This window comes from Lissotriton helveticus, chromosome 5_1 (genome assembly GCF_964261635.1).
Source record: "Lissotriton helveticus chromosome 5_1, aLisHel1.1, whole genome shotgun sequence".
Classification (NCBI taxonomy): domain Eukaryota; kingdom Metazoa; phylum Chordata; class Amphibia; order Caudata; family Salamandridae; genus Lissotriton; species Lissotriton helveticus.
Window position 1 is genome coordinate 85,883,040 of NC_136065.1, and position 20,389 is coordinate 85,903,428.

Below are 20,389 nucleotides of genomic sequence, written 5' to 3' on the forward strand. Positions count from 1 at the left end.
GTGGTCCCGAGTATAACAAGCGGACCCATCCAATGAATTCTTCACCAAACCCCAACTTCCCCAGAACCGCAAATAAATATTGCCATTCCACCTAATCAAAGGTCATCGACGCGTCTAATGAGACCAACACCATCTGTTCATGTATTTTCGAGGCGCATCCCAGGACTCCCTGCAACCGTCGCAGATTCAACGCCGTGTTGCGATGTGGCATGAAATCGGACTGATCTGGGTGGATCAAAGTCGGGATCACCTTGACAAGCCTGATCGCCAGAAGCTTCGCGAGTATTTTAGGTTCCGCATTCAACAGAGATATAGGCCTATATGAAGAACACCGCGTCCTGAGTTTACCCTCTTTATATAGAACCACTACATTTGCAATTCGTTGATCATATGGGAGTTCTCCCACCTTCCTACTCTCCAAGAACATAGCACGCAAGTATGGGGCCATCTTATTGGCATTTAACTTATACAATTAAATGGGAATCCCATTCGGACCAGTCGCCTTGCCTGATTTAACCTGTCGAATAGCTTGGGCCACTTCATCGTCCGTAAACGTGGAATCCAAGTAATCCCTATGTTCCTCTGAAAGGCATGGCATGATAATATCCCTGATCATAGCACTATTTTCGGCCTCCGAATAGGCATTCCCTGCTGTATATACTGCCTGATAATAATTGGCAAACTCGTCAACTATTTCCTGAGGGTGCGTCAGCAGACGGGGCGACTTATCTTCCAATTCAGGCACCAACATCGAAGATCTGTTCCCCTTCTCAAGCCAAGCGATCATTTTACCTGCCTTATCACCGTGTTCATATATTCTACTCTGAACTGCCGCCTGTGCCTCCACAGCCCTGCTACGCGCCAACACCCGGTACTCCTCCTCTCGAAGGCGCACCTGATGCAAGTCCTTCGGTGTTCTTGACTCATTAAATTTCCTCTCCAAGTCTAGTAACTCCGTCTCTAATCGAGCCACTTCTGCCAGTGCCCTCTTCTTCTTCCCGGCAACCAGCGATAGCACCTCCCCCCTCTCCACTGTCTTATAGGCCTCCCACAATGTCCGCGCCGACTCGACCGAAACAACATTCTCCTGGAAATACCTATCAGACATTCGAAGAACATCCTTCCGAATAGCCGTGTCCTTCAGTTGCCAAGCGCCGATATGAGCCACCCTACCAGCCGCCGGCAAGTCCAACCGAATGACCATCCACAACGGGGAGTGATCAGATACACCCCTACCAAGGTATTCTCAAATTGCAGAGGTCCCTGGGACCTGGAGGCCTGAAGGATGGTGTCTCTGTCTCTAAAGTTTAGGCGTCTTGGACGCCTCCGGGCAACAATTCGCGCTTTATAAATTCACAAGTTTACAAGTTTACAAGTCGCACAATCATAGGCCGAGGGGTAGCACCCAAACGCGGTTTCCCTCTTGGGACCCTGTGTGCCCTCTCGACCGTAAAGAAGGAGCTCAAGCCTTTAGGCTGTAAATGTTTGATGATTAGGTTCTCAACAAATAGGTCAGGGGCTTGTCCCTCAACATTTTCCGGGACTCCGGTCAGACGAACGTTGTTTCGTCTGACTCGTCCCTCGTACTCATCCAGCTGTCTGCCCTGTACCTCTCCAGCCGTTCTCAGGTTACGCACCTCTCTCTGGAGCTCAACCACATCGTCCGTCAGGCTCGAATCTTTAGGTCTATAGACTTCACCTTTTCATTCGTCTTGGTGAGATCCGCCCGGAGTAGGTTGACCTCAATGGTGACAGTGTCCAATTTGTGGTCCAATGATTGGATCTGTTGTCCAAGGGAGGTGCGAACCCCTTCGATGGCTGCCATCATATCATGCAATGTGGGTTCCAATGTCGGGCTTGGGTCTGCCACTCCGCCATCCTGCTATCGGCCAGATGCTCCGGGCGAGCCCTTCATGGCAGTGTATCTATCCAGTTTATTAGATTGCACTGTACGGCTCGTTCTGGACGATTTTATCTGAGGCTTCTCCGTCTCTGGCTTGGATGCCATCGTCAGAACCACACCAGGCCCACGGGAGTACCTCGTCTTTTGTCACAGCCGAAGATAATCCGTCACTCTCGAGGGCAACGTAGTTATATGCCAGTGTGGGCTTATCAGGGGGGGGCGGTTCTTCCGGGCGGGAGGGCACCCCGTGAATGGAAAGCACTCTCTGTCTGTATTCCGCGACCGGAAGTCCAGAAGGGGGTGCAGGTCGGGCACTTCCGTTCAATCAAGCCGATGTTGTTCATCTCGGAGCCGGGTCACCTCCCATCCGAGACCCCGGCTCCACTCCGGCTCAGGCCCCAACTTCGCAGTCGCCCCCAACTTCACTTTTCGCCAACCGATTTGGCCGCGGAAAGTCTCCTTCGGCGCCTCTACCACTCTGCCAACCAAATCTGTGTCGAGATTTCAGGATATATTGCAGGATAGTTCCGGCGGTTACGGGGGTCCCGTGAGCCCCAAGCTCACGCAGCCATCTTGGATGCGCGCCAAGCTCCTCCCCATATATGGCACTTTTATTACCTCCTACATTGTAGTTACATTGCACGTCCTTTTCGCTCCTCATTCGAATTTTTTACTTTTGCGTTTGAGGCGTGCCCTTTAAAGTGTATCTGGCAGATGCATCAACGTAGCCTTTTGCTATTCCTAAATAGCTATTTTTAAGGAATCGCTATTTAGGAATAGCAAAAGCCTATGCATGTAGGAATCGCTATTTAAATAGCGATTCCTAAACATTCCTTAATTGCTACTCGCAAATTGCCAGTCGCAATTAAGGAATGCTGTCCCATTCATTCCTATGGGCCTACAGGCCCATAGGAATGTATTGGAGATTGCATGAGAAATTTGCGAGTACCAGTAGGTACTTGCAAATTGCTCACGCAATTTCAAGGGTGCAAGGGTGTCAAAATGACACCCTGTTGCACCCCTAAAATTGATCTATGCACATATGTTGCACACACACATGCCCTAAGGGCATGTGTGTGCGCAACATGAAAGTTTGAAAAATGCACAAAAGTGCTTTTTTCAAAGTTTTAGCAAATTACCATGAAGTCCAATTTGCTCCCCCTATTAGCGAATTCGCTATTTTTTTTTACTTTCATGCATTGCATTTAAGGAATCTCAATTTGGGATTCCTTAAATGCAATCGCAATTTAAGGAATCTCAATTTAGAGATTCCTTAAATTGCGAAAATACCGGGTGGAAAGGGGCAGATTCTGAGAATCTGCCCATTTGCTCCCGGTATTTACTTTGATGCATATGCCTGTATATGTGGCTTTTATTATCGCCTACATTCTAGTTACACTGCACGGAGTTTTCTCACCACCAGTGTTTTTTACGCTTATGTCTTCTACACGTACCTAGCTTGTTGTCTGTAAGTTAATGTATGTTAAAATGTAACACAATCAGCACTCGCATTTATTTTACTATTAAAGGCAGCTTCCCACACAATGCATTTGTACCCAGCCAGCTGCAGTTCCTTGAAGTTTGTGGCTTAGCAACAAATTGAAATTTGATATTGGCTTGCTTACAGCCACCATTGCAGTGCTTAATTTGTGACGGCAAAAGTGCCGGGGCTCTTATTAGGCGGCAGCTTTTTATAAAATGTTTTTGGTGTTTGCCTGCCTAAGAAACAGCACAGTGTGTGTCTTACAACTCAAACTTCCCTCCTCTTCCAGACGTGCCTTTTATGCCCATCCATATGATTCAATCATTGTAGGGTTGGGACTAGAGCTAGGGTTAGGATTTCTATTGGAAGTAGGGACTAGGGTTTCCTATGTTATTGGTTGATGGGAGTAGGTTGGGACTAGGGCTAGCGTTAGACCTTTAATTGGAAGTAGCTATTTAGGGCTTCTGGTGTGATTGTTTGTTGGACTAGTTGTGGGACTAATAGTAGGGTTAGGCTTTATATTGGAAGTAGGGACTAGGGCTTCCTGTACCATTGGCTGCTTGGACTTGGGTTGGGACTACTGGTAGGGCTAAGGCCTTATTGGACGTAGAGATCAGGGTTATTGAACTGATTGGGTGCTTGGACTAGAGCTAAGATTGAGATAAAGGTCCTGGTCTCCTATTGGTTTTAGATTTTAGGGCTAGTGTTTTGATTGGATAGTGTTAGGGCTAGGGTTCCCATTGGCTGAAGGGTTCACCTAATTACTAGGGTTATAAAAAATGGCCAGGCTTAGGGCGTCTCAGCCCGGGCGGATAGGCTAAGGGCGGAGAGGACAAGGGTAGTTGCCTGGTTGAGACTGGTCGGGACTAGGGCCAGAAATGCTGCCCTTTTTCTCATTTAGCAATACTCATCCAAAAGCCTCCTCCAATTGCTAAGACCTAAAAAAAAAAAAAACTTTTACTCTTTTATCCCTCCACTATCCTTTTCAATCGAAATTAACAGACTAACATGTTCACTTCTCAAATTCAATATTAAACTATATTAATATACTACCCAAATAACTGAATAACAAATCCACTACTCAAATTACTTCATATTTTTTTACTATACTAATTTTCAACAGTAATCCTTTATGGGTTCCGGAGTAGCGTGCTACTCTCCAGAAAAGCGATTTGACGCCTCGTCAGGGGTAGTAAGCGTTATATAAATGCAATTACAATACAATACAATACAATATGTGCTTTGTATATTGTTTTACATTCCCTTCTTAATGAGGGCCTTTTACTACTCACACAATGCACGTGTACCCAGCCATCTGTAGTTCGTTGTTGTTTGTGGCTTAGCTACAAATTAGAATTAAATATTGGCTTGGTTACAGCCGCTTTCCCAGTGCTTAATTCACTATTTTTACCTCTTAGATTACCCCCATTCTACAGTGGCCATTTTAAAGGTGTGCGCTCTAGTTGTTGGGAAGCAGTCCTTTTGTAGGCTGTCAGCCCTATTTACCAAGGTTTGCCAAAGCCAATAGGTCACACCCAGTCCTGCCAAGCGTCACGCAACAGGTGTGATACTCACGCATTTCAGTGCGGTGATACGCATCACCGCACTGAAATGCATTGTCACGCATTTTCGACCTGTGCTGCCCGGGCTCTCTCTGCTGTTCTGAGAGAGCCCGAGTGCCAATGGTGCGGCATGGTGCGGCGAGCGGCTACTCTCAGACTCCACAGTGTCTGCAGGGGGGCCGGGCAGCTCTCTCGATACTGCAGGCAGCATCTCAGAGCTGTCAATCACCATGTGGCTCACCAGGGGGGCCGGGATTAAATCCGGATGTGCCGGCCGCGATAGTGCCGTCACGTCCGGAACTAGGCAGTGCAGAAAAGCGGTGGGGGATTAGAGAGTGCAGGCTGCCACGACAAGACGCTCTCTGACTCCCTTCAAGCGTCGCCATGGCCGCCCGCCGCGGCCTGCGCCCTGTAACAGGCACAAAGAGTACAGAGAGAATGGGGGCATCATCCATCTTTAATTCGACTCTTTGGCGCCGATAATGGGGTGAGTGGGGGGGTGGGGGTCGGATGTGACCTCTCACTTCAGTCCAGGCAGCCAGAAATGAGGTTGGAGAAGCAGAGCGGGCCCGACCCGCTGCGCTATTTATGGCTTAGATTAGCATGATACAGCGCTGCAGGGTTGGACTCGGAGCGAGACTCGAGGCAATAATTACCCCCCCCCCCCCGCGCTGGACCGGCAGGCGAGATCGCGGACCGCACAGCATCGACCTGAGACAGTGATTAGTCCCGGAGAATGGTCAGCAACATCATGTCCGGGCGGCAACAGAGGGCTGAGGTGTGATCATGATAGTGAGTGCAGCCGAGTTTGTTAATAATCCCTAAACGAGGGTGACTGTTTGTTTTAAACACAGAATCTAATCTGGGCAGGCACCAGTTTCCAAGCAATCCGATTTTGTAGGTAACAGAGTACATGAAGATCGGTGTGGACAAAGATCACACAATACTGATAAGTGCAGACTCAGAGACCGACCACGCTTATAACACTGAGGGTTCCAGATTCGATGTAGGAGTAGGACAATGTATTATTGGGGCAAGATATAGAGCTTCTCCTTACTCAAATGGGTGTAATTTCATATATTTATATATCTCCCTAGTTTCGTTACTTGATTTCACGCACGAGAAAGTGTCACTCATATTCCCTGATTACACAAAAATTATGAAAATGTCACACATAGCAATCTGAAACCTTGGCAGCTATGCACACCTGTGTGAAAGCTATTGGCTTTGCCAATGTCTTTAGGCATGTTGTATAGTAGCACTGCTAAAAGTTAGAAAACAGGCATTAAAAATGCAATAGACCTCGCCTTTCATTATGTTAAAGCAATTTGTTTGGCCATACAATACCATTAGCAAGAGCAAATGGCTTTAACTTAATCAAAGGCGAAACCTATTGCATTTTCAATGCTTGTTTTCATTCTACACGTGTTTTTCCCTTTCTCACCCTTAAAAGTCTTCCTCCGTTTTATGTTTTACGTTTCGAAAAACACAGAACACAGCGTGAAGTAATGTTTAAGAGGCTCTGTCACATCATCATCGTCAACCAATGAGAGCCAGTAGGCTGTCAACCAATAAAAGCGAATAGGAACATTCAAGCTCCCAGCAAATCCGTGTCTGCGCAGAGATTAACCAACCAATGGCACACGAGCCTAACTTGTCCTCAGCAGCAACCAATGGAAGCCAGCAGACTATCAGCCAATCCACAATGGTGTTGCTCATCCACAGCAACCAATGGAAAGCCTGCAGACTGTCAGCCAATCCCAGCCTACGCTGCGCCTCAATGGCGCCGTCTCTCCCACTTTTAAAAAGAAGAAAAAGAAACTTAGTTTAACTTTCTCTTTTCTGCATCATGGCGGCAGCAGCTCAGCTCGGGAACCTCCAGGAAGAGGCCACGTGTTCTATCTGCTTGGAATGTTTCACTGATCCAGTGACTATTGATTGTGGACACAACTTCTGCCGCCCCTGCATCACTCTGACCTGGGAGAGAGGAGATGGAAACTACCCCTGTCCACAGTGCAGAGCAACATCTTGTGGAAAAAACCTCCGGCCCAACAAGCAACTGGGGAACATCGTGGACATGTTAAAACAGTTTCATCTGCCCCCAGTAAAGCCCCAGGGGGAGAATCTGTGCGAGAAACACGAAGAGAAGCTGAGGCTGTTCTGTGCAGAGGATCAGAGGTTAATATGCTTGGTCTGCCGGGAGTCCAACGAGCATAAAACTCACTCAGTGACTCCTGTAGAAGAGGCTGCAGAGGAGTACAAGGTATGTCTGTGGGCCTTGAGGGATCATAGAGTTCCACTGTGAGCCCCATTGAGGATCCTGCAAAGGAGCACAAGGTGTGAGTTCTGGTTCTACAAGTGAAGATCACAGGGTATGTCTGTGGGCCTTCAGGGATCTCACAGTCCCACTGTGAGGGACCTACAGAGGAGTACAATGGCTGTCTGTAGGTGTTATGACACTGAGCGAAGCGCACAAGGTTTGTCTGTGATATTTATAGACCAATAAGTCACTTGGTGAGCCACACTAAGAGGCAGCAGGAGACCAAAAGCTGTGTGGGTGTTTAGAGGTCACACGTCTCCCTGTGCATCCCGTCGAAGAGGCTCCAGTAGAGCACAAGTAATGTTTGTGTATTTCAAGGGGTCACTAGTCACCCTGCAGGTTCATATAGGAGGCTGTTGAAGGGCATTATGCATGTCTGTCCATGTTTACGAATTCTGTGGGTCCCGAAGAGAAGGCTGTAAAAAGTATGTGTGTTCAACAGAGGGCGAAGGTGTAGAGTAACAAGGTATGTGTGTGGATGTTTAGGGCTCACTAGTGGATTCACCTGTTCAGTCTTTAAGAGGATGCAAAGTATGGGTTCAGGTAATATGGGATTCAAACCTCACCCTGGGGGTCTCATTGAGAAGGGTGCCCAAGAGCACATGGGTTGTATGTGTGTGTTGATATTGAGACGGTCCATATTAATATGAATAACAGTACATGTATGTGGAACAACAAAATTGCATATCTATTATCTCTATTATCGTTTTCTTCCGTTATAACCTTTCCGTCAACCCCAATATGTGGTCAGGTAGGCTCTGGGACCCAGGCCTGAAGTTACCGATTGGAAGGTCACAGGTGGGGTGGGGTGGCATGTAGCAGGCAGACAAACACGCAAACAGGAAACCCTGAGCATTCCTACAGATAGGCGCAGTGACACCACAGTGGTCCAGAGATATTGCCCCCAATAAGCACACATGATCGGAGAGGTACCCACATTCCTAAAACCCCATAAAGTCTGTTGCCACATAGTTAGGAACACAGCCAATAAGGACACTGCACACACAGTTATCACACGCACCCCATGTCGGACATCTAGATACTTTATCCACTGGCCGCAGTGTGTCTACGTAAGGTCGAGGCCCACCTGGATTCCTCATTCAATGCATTATTTTAAGACTTCAAACACAGTGGTCCACGTACCTAACCATAAAAGGATCGCCGCAACTGTTTGTGGCACGCAATATACTGTATATAAACTGATCTCAAACTGATTGAAAATTGAGGCAGTCCTCAGACCATATATCTGTGCTGTGCTCTCAGCCTCCACGTTTAATTAAAGAACTGTTGCGTTTATCCAAACGCCTCTTTTCTTTTCTTTTATTCATGGTAGTTCACATTTGAGCAACACGGGTTGTCATGGTTCAGGAGTCAAGACACTCGGATTCTCACAGAGAACATAAGGTATGTATGTGTAGTAATGGACTCCAGACTGGTTGAGGTATTTCATGAAGATTTATTTTAAGTTGTTAAGTAGCTTGGAACAAGCCCCACCAGGAGCAGCCAGCAGGCAGCTCAGCGCCATCATAACTGTGGCTTACCTTCAACCAGCACCCAACATTCCGTAGTGCATCACAGTGAAGAGGCATTCCACTAGTAGGGCATTAAGTGGGTAAAGGCATACATAGGAATATGCAATAGGTAGAATACAACATACCTCCTTTTCTTCCACAACAGAAGAATGAAAATAGGAGCATATAAAAGAAAGAGAAAGCGTACCGATGAGTATTCTGTTTGCTCACAAAGTGAATGAGCAATAAATATGCCTTTAAATCTAGTTTTTTTTCTTGTCACATTTACTCGCCATTCAGAGTCGGAGGTCAAAAGTCAGTTTGTCTTCCTACATTTCATTTTCTTTCTATGACTACGAAGTAGGCACATGTTTGTAATTCTGTTAGATGAAAAAAAGATTTTTATAGGAACACAACAAAACACTTTACTTGGTGATGTGCAAATGTTAACTGTTAATGCTGAACCCCAATTTCCACACATTGTTTATGGTGTATATAGATTGATCAGTATAACTTCATGTTAGTGGAAACGTTTGTGGGCATGTCAATGGAAAATGTACGGTGTGTAAATGTGATACCACATCATGCTTTAGTATTATATTTATTAAAAGTGGGTCTTTAAACATGAACTGCAAAATATTCCTGACCAGATGACAATGCCATTAGTGGACTAAGAGACCAGCTAGGGATCATGTGTACCCTCTGTGTGGGCTCGATACTTATTATACATGGAGCAAACGTTTAGTCTAGTTAATAAATAGTTTTTTTGTACAGCAGAAATAGTTAACTTGCATATTTCAAGGTTCTCTTTTGTGTGATGAAGGCGGCGCTGGCTACATAAGACAACGTATTTGCCTAGGATTACACAATTACAGTTAACGGGTCAAGTACATTACAGTTAGGTCAAGTAGATTATTCAATTTACCAGACTTGCAGGTCTAGTAAAAATGTTATGACTTTACGAAGCCTGCACTCTGTGAGAATTATATAAGAAGGTGCAAAAGAGCACACAGTGTGTTTGTCAGAGCGCTGAGACCACTGGTATATACCTTGCGGTACACAGGTGGCTGCAGAAGATCAGAAGGGATGTGTGTGGGTGTTTTGTGATGTCAAGCTATACTTGAAGGATTCATTTTTGCAGTGCAGTGTGTAGTACATGGGCTCAAACATTTGTTGGTGTCAGAAGAGTTGATGCTACAATTCAGGGTGTGGCTCACGTCCTTAGACACAACAGAAGAGGTGCAGCAATGCAGGGTGTGGCACATAGGCAGACCAGGTACAGAGCCGAAGAGCTGCAGGTCAAGAGTTGCAGCAATGCATGTTGTGGCACATAGGCTGGCATGCTACACAGCAGAAGAGCCGCAGGTCGAGAGGTGCAGCAATGCAGGGTGTGGCACATAGGCTGACATGGTACAGAACAGAAGAGCCGCAGGTGAAGAGGTGCAGCAATACAGGGTGTGACACATAGGCTGACACAGTACAGAGCAGAAGAGTCCTAGGTGAAGAGGTGCGGCAATGCAGGGTGTGGCACATAGGCAGACCTGGTACAGAGCCGAAGAGCTGCAGGACAAGAGTTGCAGCAATGCATCGTGTGGCACATAGGCTGACATGGTACAGAGCAGAAGAGCCGCAGGTGAAGAGGTGCAGCAATGCATCGTGTGGCACATAGGCTGACATGGTACAATGCAGAAGAGCCGCAGGTGAAGAGGTGCAGCAATACAGGGTGTGGCACATAGGCTGACACAGTACAGAGCAGAAGAGTCCTGGGTGAAGAGGTGCAGCAATGCAATGTGTGGCACATAGGCAGACCTGGTACAGAGCCGAAGAGCTGCAGGTCAAGAGTTGCAGCAATGCGTCGTGTGGTACCTAGGCTGAAATGGTACAGAGCAGAAGAGCTGCAGGTCAAGAGGTGCAGCAGTGCATCGTGTGACACATAGGCTGACATGGTACAATGCAGAAGAGCTGCAGGTCAAGAGGTGCAGCAGTGCAGGGTGTTGCACATAAGCTGACATGGTACAGAGCAGAAGAGCTGCAGGTCAAGATGTGCAGCAATGCAGGTAGTGGCCCATAGGCTGCCATGGTACAGAGCAGAAGGCCCGCCGGTGAAGAGGTGCAGCAATGCAGGGTGTGGCACACACAGTCTTACGGTTATGGTACAGACTGTACACCCAACTCACCGGGGGCTGCAAATACCCCTTTACCTCTACCAGTCCCTCTACATTACCTCCACCAGCCCCATAACCATTACCTCCTTTACCGCTACCTGATCCTGAATCATAAAAACGCCTTACCTCCCTTTCTTTACCCATCCCTGAACCCTAGAAAACCCTTATCCCCCTTTACCCTTTCTCACCCCTGTCTGTGTGTGAGTTGGCTCCTGCTCTCTTGTGAATGCCTTTTCACTGTGGCAAACCCTGTATAGATCTGGCCCCGGCACTCTTGCTGTCTGTTCTGTGTCTGACCCTGTATATATCTGGCTCCAGCTCTCTTGCTGTCTGTTCTCTGTGGCAGACCCTGTGTAGATCTGACTCCTCCTCTCTGTCTGTCTGTTCTCTGTGGCAGACTCTATAGATCTGGCTCCCTCGCTGTCTATTCTCTTTGCAGACCCTTTATAGATCTGGGTCCTGCTCTCTCACTGTGACAGACCCTTTATAGATCTGGGTCTCTCGCTATCTGTTCTCTGTGGCAGACCATGTATAGATCTCGCATTGGCTCTCGCTGTCTGTTCTCTGCGGCAGACCCTGTATAGATCTGGCATCGGCTCGCTTGCTTTGGCTGTTTGTTCTGTGGCAGACATTGTATAGATCTAGCTCCTGCTCTCTTATTTTCTGTTCTCTGTGGCAGACCCTGTATACAGCTGGCTCTGGCTCTCTTTTTGCCTGTACTCTGTGGCAGTCCCTGTATATATCTGACTCCAGCTCTCTCGTTGTCTGTTCTCTGTGGCAGACCCTGTATAGATCTGACCCCACTCTCTCCCTGTCTGTTCTCTGTGGCCGACCCTGTATAGATCTTGCATTGGCTCTCGCTGTCTATTCTCTGCGACAGACCCTGTATAGATCTGATATCAACACAATGGGCAACCCAAACAACCCTTGAGGTCTTGGGCAAGAATCAATGATCAGGTATGTATGCCTTCAAGGGATTTTATTTCACAATTTTTGTCTCTTTATCAGAGAGTTTCAACTTATAAGGGTCCAATGAATAGACACCTATCTTTTTTGGAAGATAATTCCTACTCTTAGTCAATTTAACACCATTGAATCTATGGTAACGTCTAGATTTATGTCATTTGGTTTACTACTACAATATATTACGTAAACTTACGCATGCTATCACAGTAGTCACACAGAAAAGGAACAAGCACTGGCGTTGCCAATAGGTCTCGCAGTAGGAAAGTTGGAGCTATTGCAAATAACAATGCCTTTTATTTTTGTTTTCTTTTTAAAAAATTAAAGGGCTTTGTCATTTACAAAACCAATAGCTCCAACTTTCCTACTGCGAGACCTATTGGCAACGCCAGTGCTTGTTCTCTCTTGTGGTACAGGATGAATTCATGGAAAGAAATTGTGAATTGGAGCACCTCCATCGTAGCAAAATGTCAAAAATAAAACTCAGGAGATTAACAACATCCACAAAACCAACAGAGTCCTGAAAACTGTCTGAGCCCTCAGCTCATCCGGCCTCTGAGGCGTTAAATCAGATTTTGGGTAAAAACCTTGCAAGGAAAAACACCACATAGGAAAACAGTAGCACATAATAACACAATCCTGTGTATCAAAGAACAGTACACATGAATACAATAACCTCATGTAAGGAAAACCATAGTGCATAATCCCCAAATCCTGTAGGTTAAATAACACTACACATGAATACAATTTAATATGAGGGAGGTTGGGGGTCGTGGCTTGAGCAGCCATCATGGCGGGAGTGCTCTAAGTGAGCTATGCTATTTGCCCCGTTTATCCGGTGATTATTCTATGATGAGCCCTGCTGTGTGCCCGCAGAGTCCCTTCCCGTGCTTCCTGACTGCCCTGCTGTGCCGGAAGGAGAAGGCACCACTGCGAACAGCATTGTGGCAGGTCTGGGGGCCCCATCTACAATGGCTTGGAGTTAGGCTACGGCCCGAGAGGCAAGGCTGCTGGCGCTAAGCTGCTGACATCCGGTGCTGGGGGGTGAGGAGGTGGAGCCGATTCCCGGCTGCAAACTGCAGAGTGGTGATCTAGTGGGCCATGGACTGTGATGCCCTGTGGTGCCGTGACACCCCTGCCAGCCCCCATGAAGCTGCGGGGTGGTGCGATAAGGGTGGTGGGAGCCAAGTGTGGAGCATTCGGACGCGCTGTGCTTCTACCCTCTAGTACAAACTGCCCGAGGGGCCTGACGTAGGTGCTGTTGGGGCTGCTTGTGCTGCTGTACCCATGGACACTGCATGACGCTGGGAAGCGGGCCCTTATCTTCTTGAGTGCCTTGACATTAGCTGTGCTGGTACTAGGTTGGCATGCTGACTTTAACTGGGATTGCCCACCCCACCTCCTGTGCCACTTGGCTCAAAGCAGCACCAGCCCTACTTTTCTATGCACAGACCAATCCTTCGGGAAGAAAATAAAAGTGAGCGGCCGCGCTTGTGAGATAGCACGGAAAAAATGAAACTGAGGCGGCCACGGGAAAAAAAACAGAGGTAACAAACGATACGTTACAAAAGGAAACAAGCCATCTGTTATTCACTTACACGCGTATTCACAAACCATTACAGAATAAATAGGTGATTTAATGTTAGACAATGGCTAAAAAACGTTCGAGTAAAAAAGAAAAGGCCGTACCTTTTAGTGTTTGCTTTGTTGAGCTTCACTTCTGCCTTGTTTAGATCTCCCAAAGAGGTCGAAACATAGAGATTCTTAGGTGCTGGAAGTGCAGCTGGCATGTCCGCTCCTAAGGGACTGCTCTTCCAACATACGTTCGATCCTTACATCAGCCGGTGGCATACATGTCTTTCTTTAAGCAAAAGAGTCCCCATCAACGCAAACAAAATATACGTTCTTAAAGAAGACATTTGCTATGCAAGCGAGCACTTGAAAAATACATTGCAAGCTTCCCAGGCGCAGGACTTACTTCCCGTCTTCTTGTGGAAATCTATAAATCCTATTGCCTCTGTTTCACTTCCGACTCGAAAAACATGACAGGACAAGCTTCTGTGATCTGCGACACGGCGGGCAGGGGAGGGGGCGGAGCGGGGAGAGGGGAGAGGTGCGACACGGCAGGCAGGGGAGGAGAGTTGGGGAGGCACGGCCTAGCGGCCGTACGCTTCAAAGTAGATAAACAAGCTTCTGTGATCTGCGACACGGCGGGCAGGGGAGGGGGCGGAGCGGGGAGAGGGTGTGAAAACAGCAGGGGCCTGGAGTGCGGCTGAGGGAACTGATGTGCACGCGCTTTTAAGCTCAATGCACATGCGCGTTGAGCTTAAAAGTCACGGGCACTGCAAGGAATCGCCACGATTCCTTGCAAGTTAGTTAAAGAGTGGTTAAGCCGCAATAGTCTCGCAAGCTCGATGCGCATGCGCATCGACAGGCGAGACCTAAAAACTGAGAGGGTGTGTATAGAAAAATAGATGATTTTATCTTGGTCAAGTGAATTACAGGGTACAAATATAAACAAATTATACAAATGCAACAGATGGGTAACACTATTAATCGAGTAACCTCACTGTAACATTAAAAGACACATTTCTTCAAGTTATTAGGTAAGAATCAATCATAAAAGAGAAGGTGTAGGTCGACGTTTCGGTCTCTACGTTGTCATACACGAGACCATCTTCAGGACACAAATAAATGTTACAGTTGACCCCTATTGTAATGTAGAAAAAGAGAATATTACTCCTCATTCACATTAAGTAAATTATTTATGAGAAACAATTTGAACAGATATCACACCCATCTTCAGAAAGAGAAACTTTTTTGTCAATATCGTCCTTGGACCTGTACACCGAAAATACATAGATTCATCAAATCATATTTGATCTATCTATTAACAATTTCATATTCACATTTCTAAAACATAGGAGACATGTATGGATTCAATCATTTACTAATTCGTCATTTGTTTTAGCAAGGTTGTTAATGTAATATTTGACTTTTTTATATTCATGCACGTATACTTATTGGATTATCATAAAAATACAGAACGGATCAAAAGGCAGTTTGACGTACATTTATTTAGTGAGTCAACCTCGTTCTAAACCTGAATCAAAGGGACATTTATATAGCAACACAACTTGTTAGAATCTGTCCAGTTTTGAGTCAGCTTTCTTATTTCATAGTTGTCTTATATTCGTATATATTCACTTACAGAAATTCAAGTAAATACGAAATAAGTCAAAGACCAAATTTAGCATGCATTCGTTTAATGAAAGAAACATTCTAAACCAACATTGCGGGACATTCATATGGTGACATGCCGATTATGATTTAACCTGTTTTCAAGTACATTAGGGTCATTTATCAGTTGGGTTTTACCGTGATGTATGGTTGGAAGGCGTTAATGAGTTCAACCAGGGTAAGGAGAAGGGCACCGTCTTTATGTATCCGCAGATCTAATTTTAGAAAAATCTGTCGCTGTAAAGAGCGAACATTTATATATATATAAATAGTTAAATCATTTCACTCAACGCCGTATAGGCAAAGCAAAAAAATCTATTGTCTTTTCATATATCGATAGAATGGTATCTAATTGTAACAAGTTTACTTGGGTCTTTTAATTAATTATAAACTGGTTACCACACAATTTATTGCCGAACGATTTGTCTATTGACTCATTTTAAACTAAAAAATTCATTTTACAACGGGATTATGGAAATTACCTCTTTTTTTATCCGGCTGTGTCGTGCCTCTCAAAAATTGGACAAAACAGTTCTGTCTTGCATAGCTTAAAGAACAAAGTGGTGGAGTTTCGATGTCACTATCATTTGTCAGGGATGGAAATAACTTTAGTAAAGCCCTGAACATTTTATTACCTGATGCAGTTATGTAAAGGGGCACGAGATGGTAGTTTTCTTGTATAGGCACACCTGGATCGCTTCCTTGACTAGTTTTTGAAGCTTTGCACGGAAACGGCTTTCTAATTTGGAAGAATTTTAATTCTAGAATAAAAAGTCAAAGATCACTTTTAGTTCAAATGCTAATCTTTCAGTTACTAAAAGCTACATGAGATTAGCTTCTTACATACCTTTAATTCTTTCTCAAATCGCTCAACGCGTTGTCTGCCATTCAGGGAAATTGGCATGTAGCCGCCCCGAGGTTTACTTGACGTTTTAAAGGGCGTTTGGAGATAGAAAGAGGACTTGGGTATCGAATAGCGGCCATCTTAATGTGACTATCTAGTGCGTCGGCCATTATTAAATGTAGTTGAATAACTGATATAGTATTCGATTTTTGGAGCGTTTACTTAATGTAGGGGCAGACTTTTTACAAACTTTTTAAGATTGGTTGAATGATGCCTATTATAACAAGCATTTACAATGCAACGGTTTCGCCTTTGGAAAAGTTAGAGCTATTGGCAATGTAAAGGACAATGCCATTTATTTATCTGTTTTCAAAACCAACACATAAATACAAATGTTGTCATTTACAATGCCAATAGCTCAAACTTTTCCAAAGGCGAAACCGTTGCATTGTGAATGCTTGTTGTTTTATCCTTTCCCTTCTACGCCTCAGTTAGTGTTGTATGTTCAGCCTGCTGCTAGGTTTCTGGTTCGGTCTTACTTGGGACAGCTGAACCTGGACATAAGCCTTAAGTTCCTTATGCGTGAGACATGCACAACGTAGTTTACATACATATTATCTGACTATTTACCAGACTTTTCAGCAGCACAAACCCTATTTATGGTTATCTATGTCATTCGAATAACCTTTCAACTTAAAGATAAAAGAGTGAAGGAATAATGTACAAATAATTTGCCTTAGGACAGGGGTGGGGAATTTGTATCGCCCGACGCCCTGGACATGAGGATTCTTCTTGAGGACAAGAAGTTTTATTGTCCTACTTAGTCCTCCGGAAAAGTAGACATTCTCATTAACCCTTGTGCATCTAATATAATCACAACACCGTTATTATCTGAAATCTTAGTAAATGCGCCTCTTCATAAGTAATTACGGTAACCAAGCTAAGCCTGGTACAGCTTGTGCTCACCGGCAATCCGAGAAGCAGAGACTTCACACTGCAAGCATGCCAGTGAGCGATGCCTTCTCCCATATTCGTTATGCTTCCGGGTGCTAAAAGTTGCTGCCTGTGTGCTCTTGGTGAAATAATAAAGATACGCCACTAATGGTGCAGAGCGGATACCCCTGCAGTGGTAAAGGCAAGCATGTACGGGGTCAGGGAAGGTGAAAGTCGTGCGTTACGAGTCCTTAAGTGTGGACAGGAATGCTGTATATGCAAATTCCCCGAAAGAGTATGACGTCAGAGGAGCCCTGCGAGCTGAAACTGAAGGGAAGCTGAACAAAGAGGATGTGAGGACCCTGGACACATTCGGATGTAAGATGTACTTGTATGATAAAACACACACAGATGCCTTGATGCTTAAAGGTTCCTGGTGTCAGCTTCGAGTGAAATAACACCACAGAGCCTGAAAAGTGAAAACTAGTAATGCAGGAAGTATTTGATGCACTTGTACAGCGTTCCAAAGTTTCTGATTCAAGGAACTGCAGTGACTTTCCTCTATTTACTTTGCAGAAAGAGGACATGCTACCATTTCTAGACATTTATTTTGTCATTTTCAAAAGAAAAGCCTTTTCTGTCCGGGGGAATAGATCTATTCATTTGGGTAGAAGGCTCTGAAGACTGAAAATAACGGACTTGTTCGAAATATATCATATGGTGGAGATAAGAGAGATGGGGCACCAGTCAGGTCACAGACCTGCAGATAAGACTGACACTTATTTGCGTGGGATAGTTGGAGAACACTAGGAGAACTCCTGGCGCACGCAGTCTGGGCCAGAAAAAAACAGGAGATTAGAATAAGGAGCACAAGATGCCCCTCATCACTTCACCTGCCCTGCTGGCACAACGATGAGCCGATAGTAAGCAAAGCAAATGTAACTTAATATGTGAAATCCTCAACGTGGATTCGACCATACATGCTCATTTTCTGAAAGTATGAAGAGGGTGATTTAAAACAAATAAAAAAAAGATTGTGGGACTGTATTTTGTCCATAGACCTTCATTGAAGCAGAGGCATTTTCAGGTGGCAGACTGCTAAAATAAAACCGTTTTAAACCAGGAATCTCCTGTGAATCGGGTCTGTTGGTATCTATGGCTCCAACAGTTACCAGTTGCGTCCAGCTTGGCTCATACAGAGCAGGAGGGACAAAGTGATGTGTGGGAGGATGGGGGCCACCAACTCAGGCAGCTAGCGATTAACAATGTCATGGTTGATAAACATGACATGCCTATTGCACGTCAGGAGCTCCTAGGCCACGAGGCACTTACTGAAACTCAACTAGTGGGAACCAAGTCCCAACCAAGAGTCAGGCAGCAAGCAACGGTGTGGGAAACGGGGAGTGTTTCAAAATGCTCAAGGCTTCTTTTACTACATTCTCTCAAAGGCATTTATTTCCGAATGGAGGCGGTAGTGAAACTGTACAATTCCTTCCTTCCTTCACTGGGAGCACACTGGTGTGGTTAGGTGCACCCATTGTTTCCCCCAAGCTGCCCAGTCCTCCTTCTCCCCATCTTCCCCAGTTTCCTAACGTCACTGCATTCTGTTCCCGTTCAAGTCACTTAACTGATCAGCTGCTGCAATTTGAGTTTCACCTTTTCTCTAAATAGATCCTTTACTTAATGCCATACCATGCTCATAAATGCCCATCTCAGGCTGTTCTCTAATGCCCCCATATCTGCTTTGAATCATTCAGTTGCTTTTCCCAGCCTCTCTTCCTCCCATCACTCACTGAACCTTTAGCACCACATTCTACAGAGCTGTATCCCACCGGTTCACAAGTCCTCTCCTATTAGCCAGTACTTGTTGTTGATATTATTGTGCTTCACACTTCACTTGTGCTCTTTGCAAGGTATATTAAAACAGACATTACCACTATTTAATAGGATGCTATTCAGTGACCTTAGAAGGATAGATGGCGGAGACTGCCCTGCCAGGGTTTCTAAAATTCTCTTCCAGCTTGAGCCCAAAACTAAGAGAACATGTAAAGTGTCATCGGCCCTCCTTCTGTTTGAGTATAATCATGGCTGGACGCCACCTGGATCCTAACACCTAAATGCTAAAGTAATGAGGAAACAAAGGTACACAGCTTGTTACCACTTACTTAAAAGAAGCTACGATTTGGAGGCTGTTTTTTTTAATTTTATGCAACTTCTATATGTAACACATATGCACTGTAAAAATGTCACATGTGTCAGTACGTGTGAGTATTTACGGGAATAACAATTTAAATAGCAATTCCTATTTTTTTTATTCAATACTATCAAAACGCTACTCATCCCACTGTAGGGTGTCAGAGCGCTTTACATCACACACACATTATACACGGACTATTAATCATACAAATGTGTAGTGTAAATCAATGTACATGATGATGCATAAGACAAAGAAGGTTTTAAGGTGTAGGAGTCACAAACAGTATTTACTGGTAGGAATTATATGACAAGATTGTATAGCTGGTAGAAATAAAAAGTTGGGTTTTAAAATATAACAGTGCTTGGGATAGTCCATTATTTATGTTCAAATAACTTTAGCAACCTTGTAATAACAGATTAAGAACAAACAAGGTTCTAAACCCATGTCTTGCAGTTTACATGCAGGTGCTTGATGCTGGTTCATAGCTCACTGTGCTATATTAGAAAAGCGCAAATTATGAACTGCAAGTAGTGGCCCACTACCCTGTCTACATAACAAAATAACCTGTAATCTGCATGTGACCTGATGTGCTTTGCAGAATACCCATTAACACTATGCTACTTCATGTGTCAAAACTGTAACTAAACAAAACACAGATCTCCCCAGCAAGTTCTTTAAGCACCAGAGTTTCATTAATGTTTTATTATTATTCCCTAAGATTTACTAGGCACACATAGCTCACCGCAGCACATGCTTTGACCCCATTAAATATTGTAAAATGCAGATGTTGCATCCAATCAAGCAAGAACAGATTTTCTGTCATGTTTCCCCTTGGTGCCAATTTTTTTGAGACATTAAAAAAAAAAAGGTACATACAAGTTGACCCCTTTTCAGGACTCCGCCCCGTGTGACTTCATCCTCTTTTTGTTGCCCACTTTGATCCCCCAATTTAGGGGTTCCCAAAGTAAAGTTTTTCCAATCCCAGAACTGCTCATGACCATACAAGTTAAGAGCAGGGAGTTTTGGCTCACAAAGACATCGTGCTTTTCTGACTTTGCCTCTTCTATTAACCACCTTTCCCCACTGGATCACAAGTAAAAACTCTCGTCGCTCTCTTTGTCCTCCAGGCTACATGTCTGCTCTTCGTCTGGCCAAGATTATTTTATTTAGGGTTTGTTTTCACAGCGCTGTTAATCACCAGAGGTGATTTCCGAGTGCTTATCTGACCTATGTCCTCTGGTACTTCTCCCTTTGATCTTGATAAAGCT

General features: G+C 45.0%; 1 protein-coding gene across 1 annotated transcript in view; it reads left to right on the forward strand.

Moving 5' to 3' along the window:
• Positions 1–6,697: 6,697 nt before the first annotated feature.
• Positions 6,698–20,389, forward strand: part of LOC144754183 (E3 ubiquitin-protein ligase TRIM39-like) — a 123,917-nt gene continuing 110,225 nt past the window's right edge. The window contains exon 1 of the mRNA XM_078641765.1: positions 6,698–7,211. Coding sequence (XP_078497891.1) covers positions 6,798–7,211 — 414 coding nt within the window. The 5' untranslated portion in view covers positions 6,698–6,797. The remainder of the gene's footprint in view (positions 7,212–20,389) is intronic.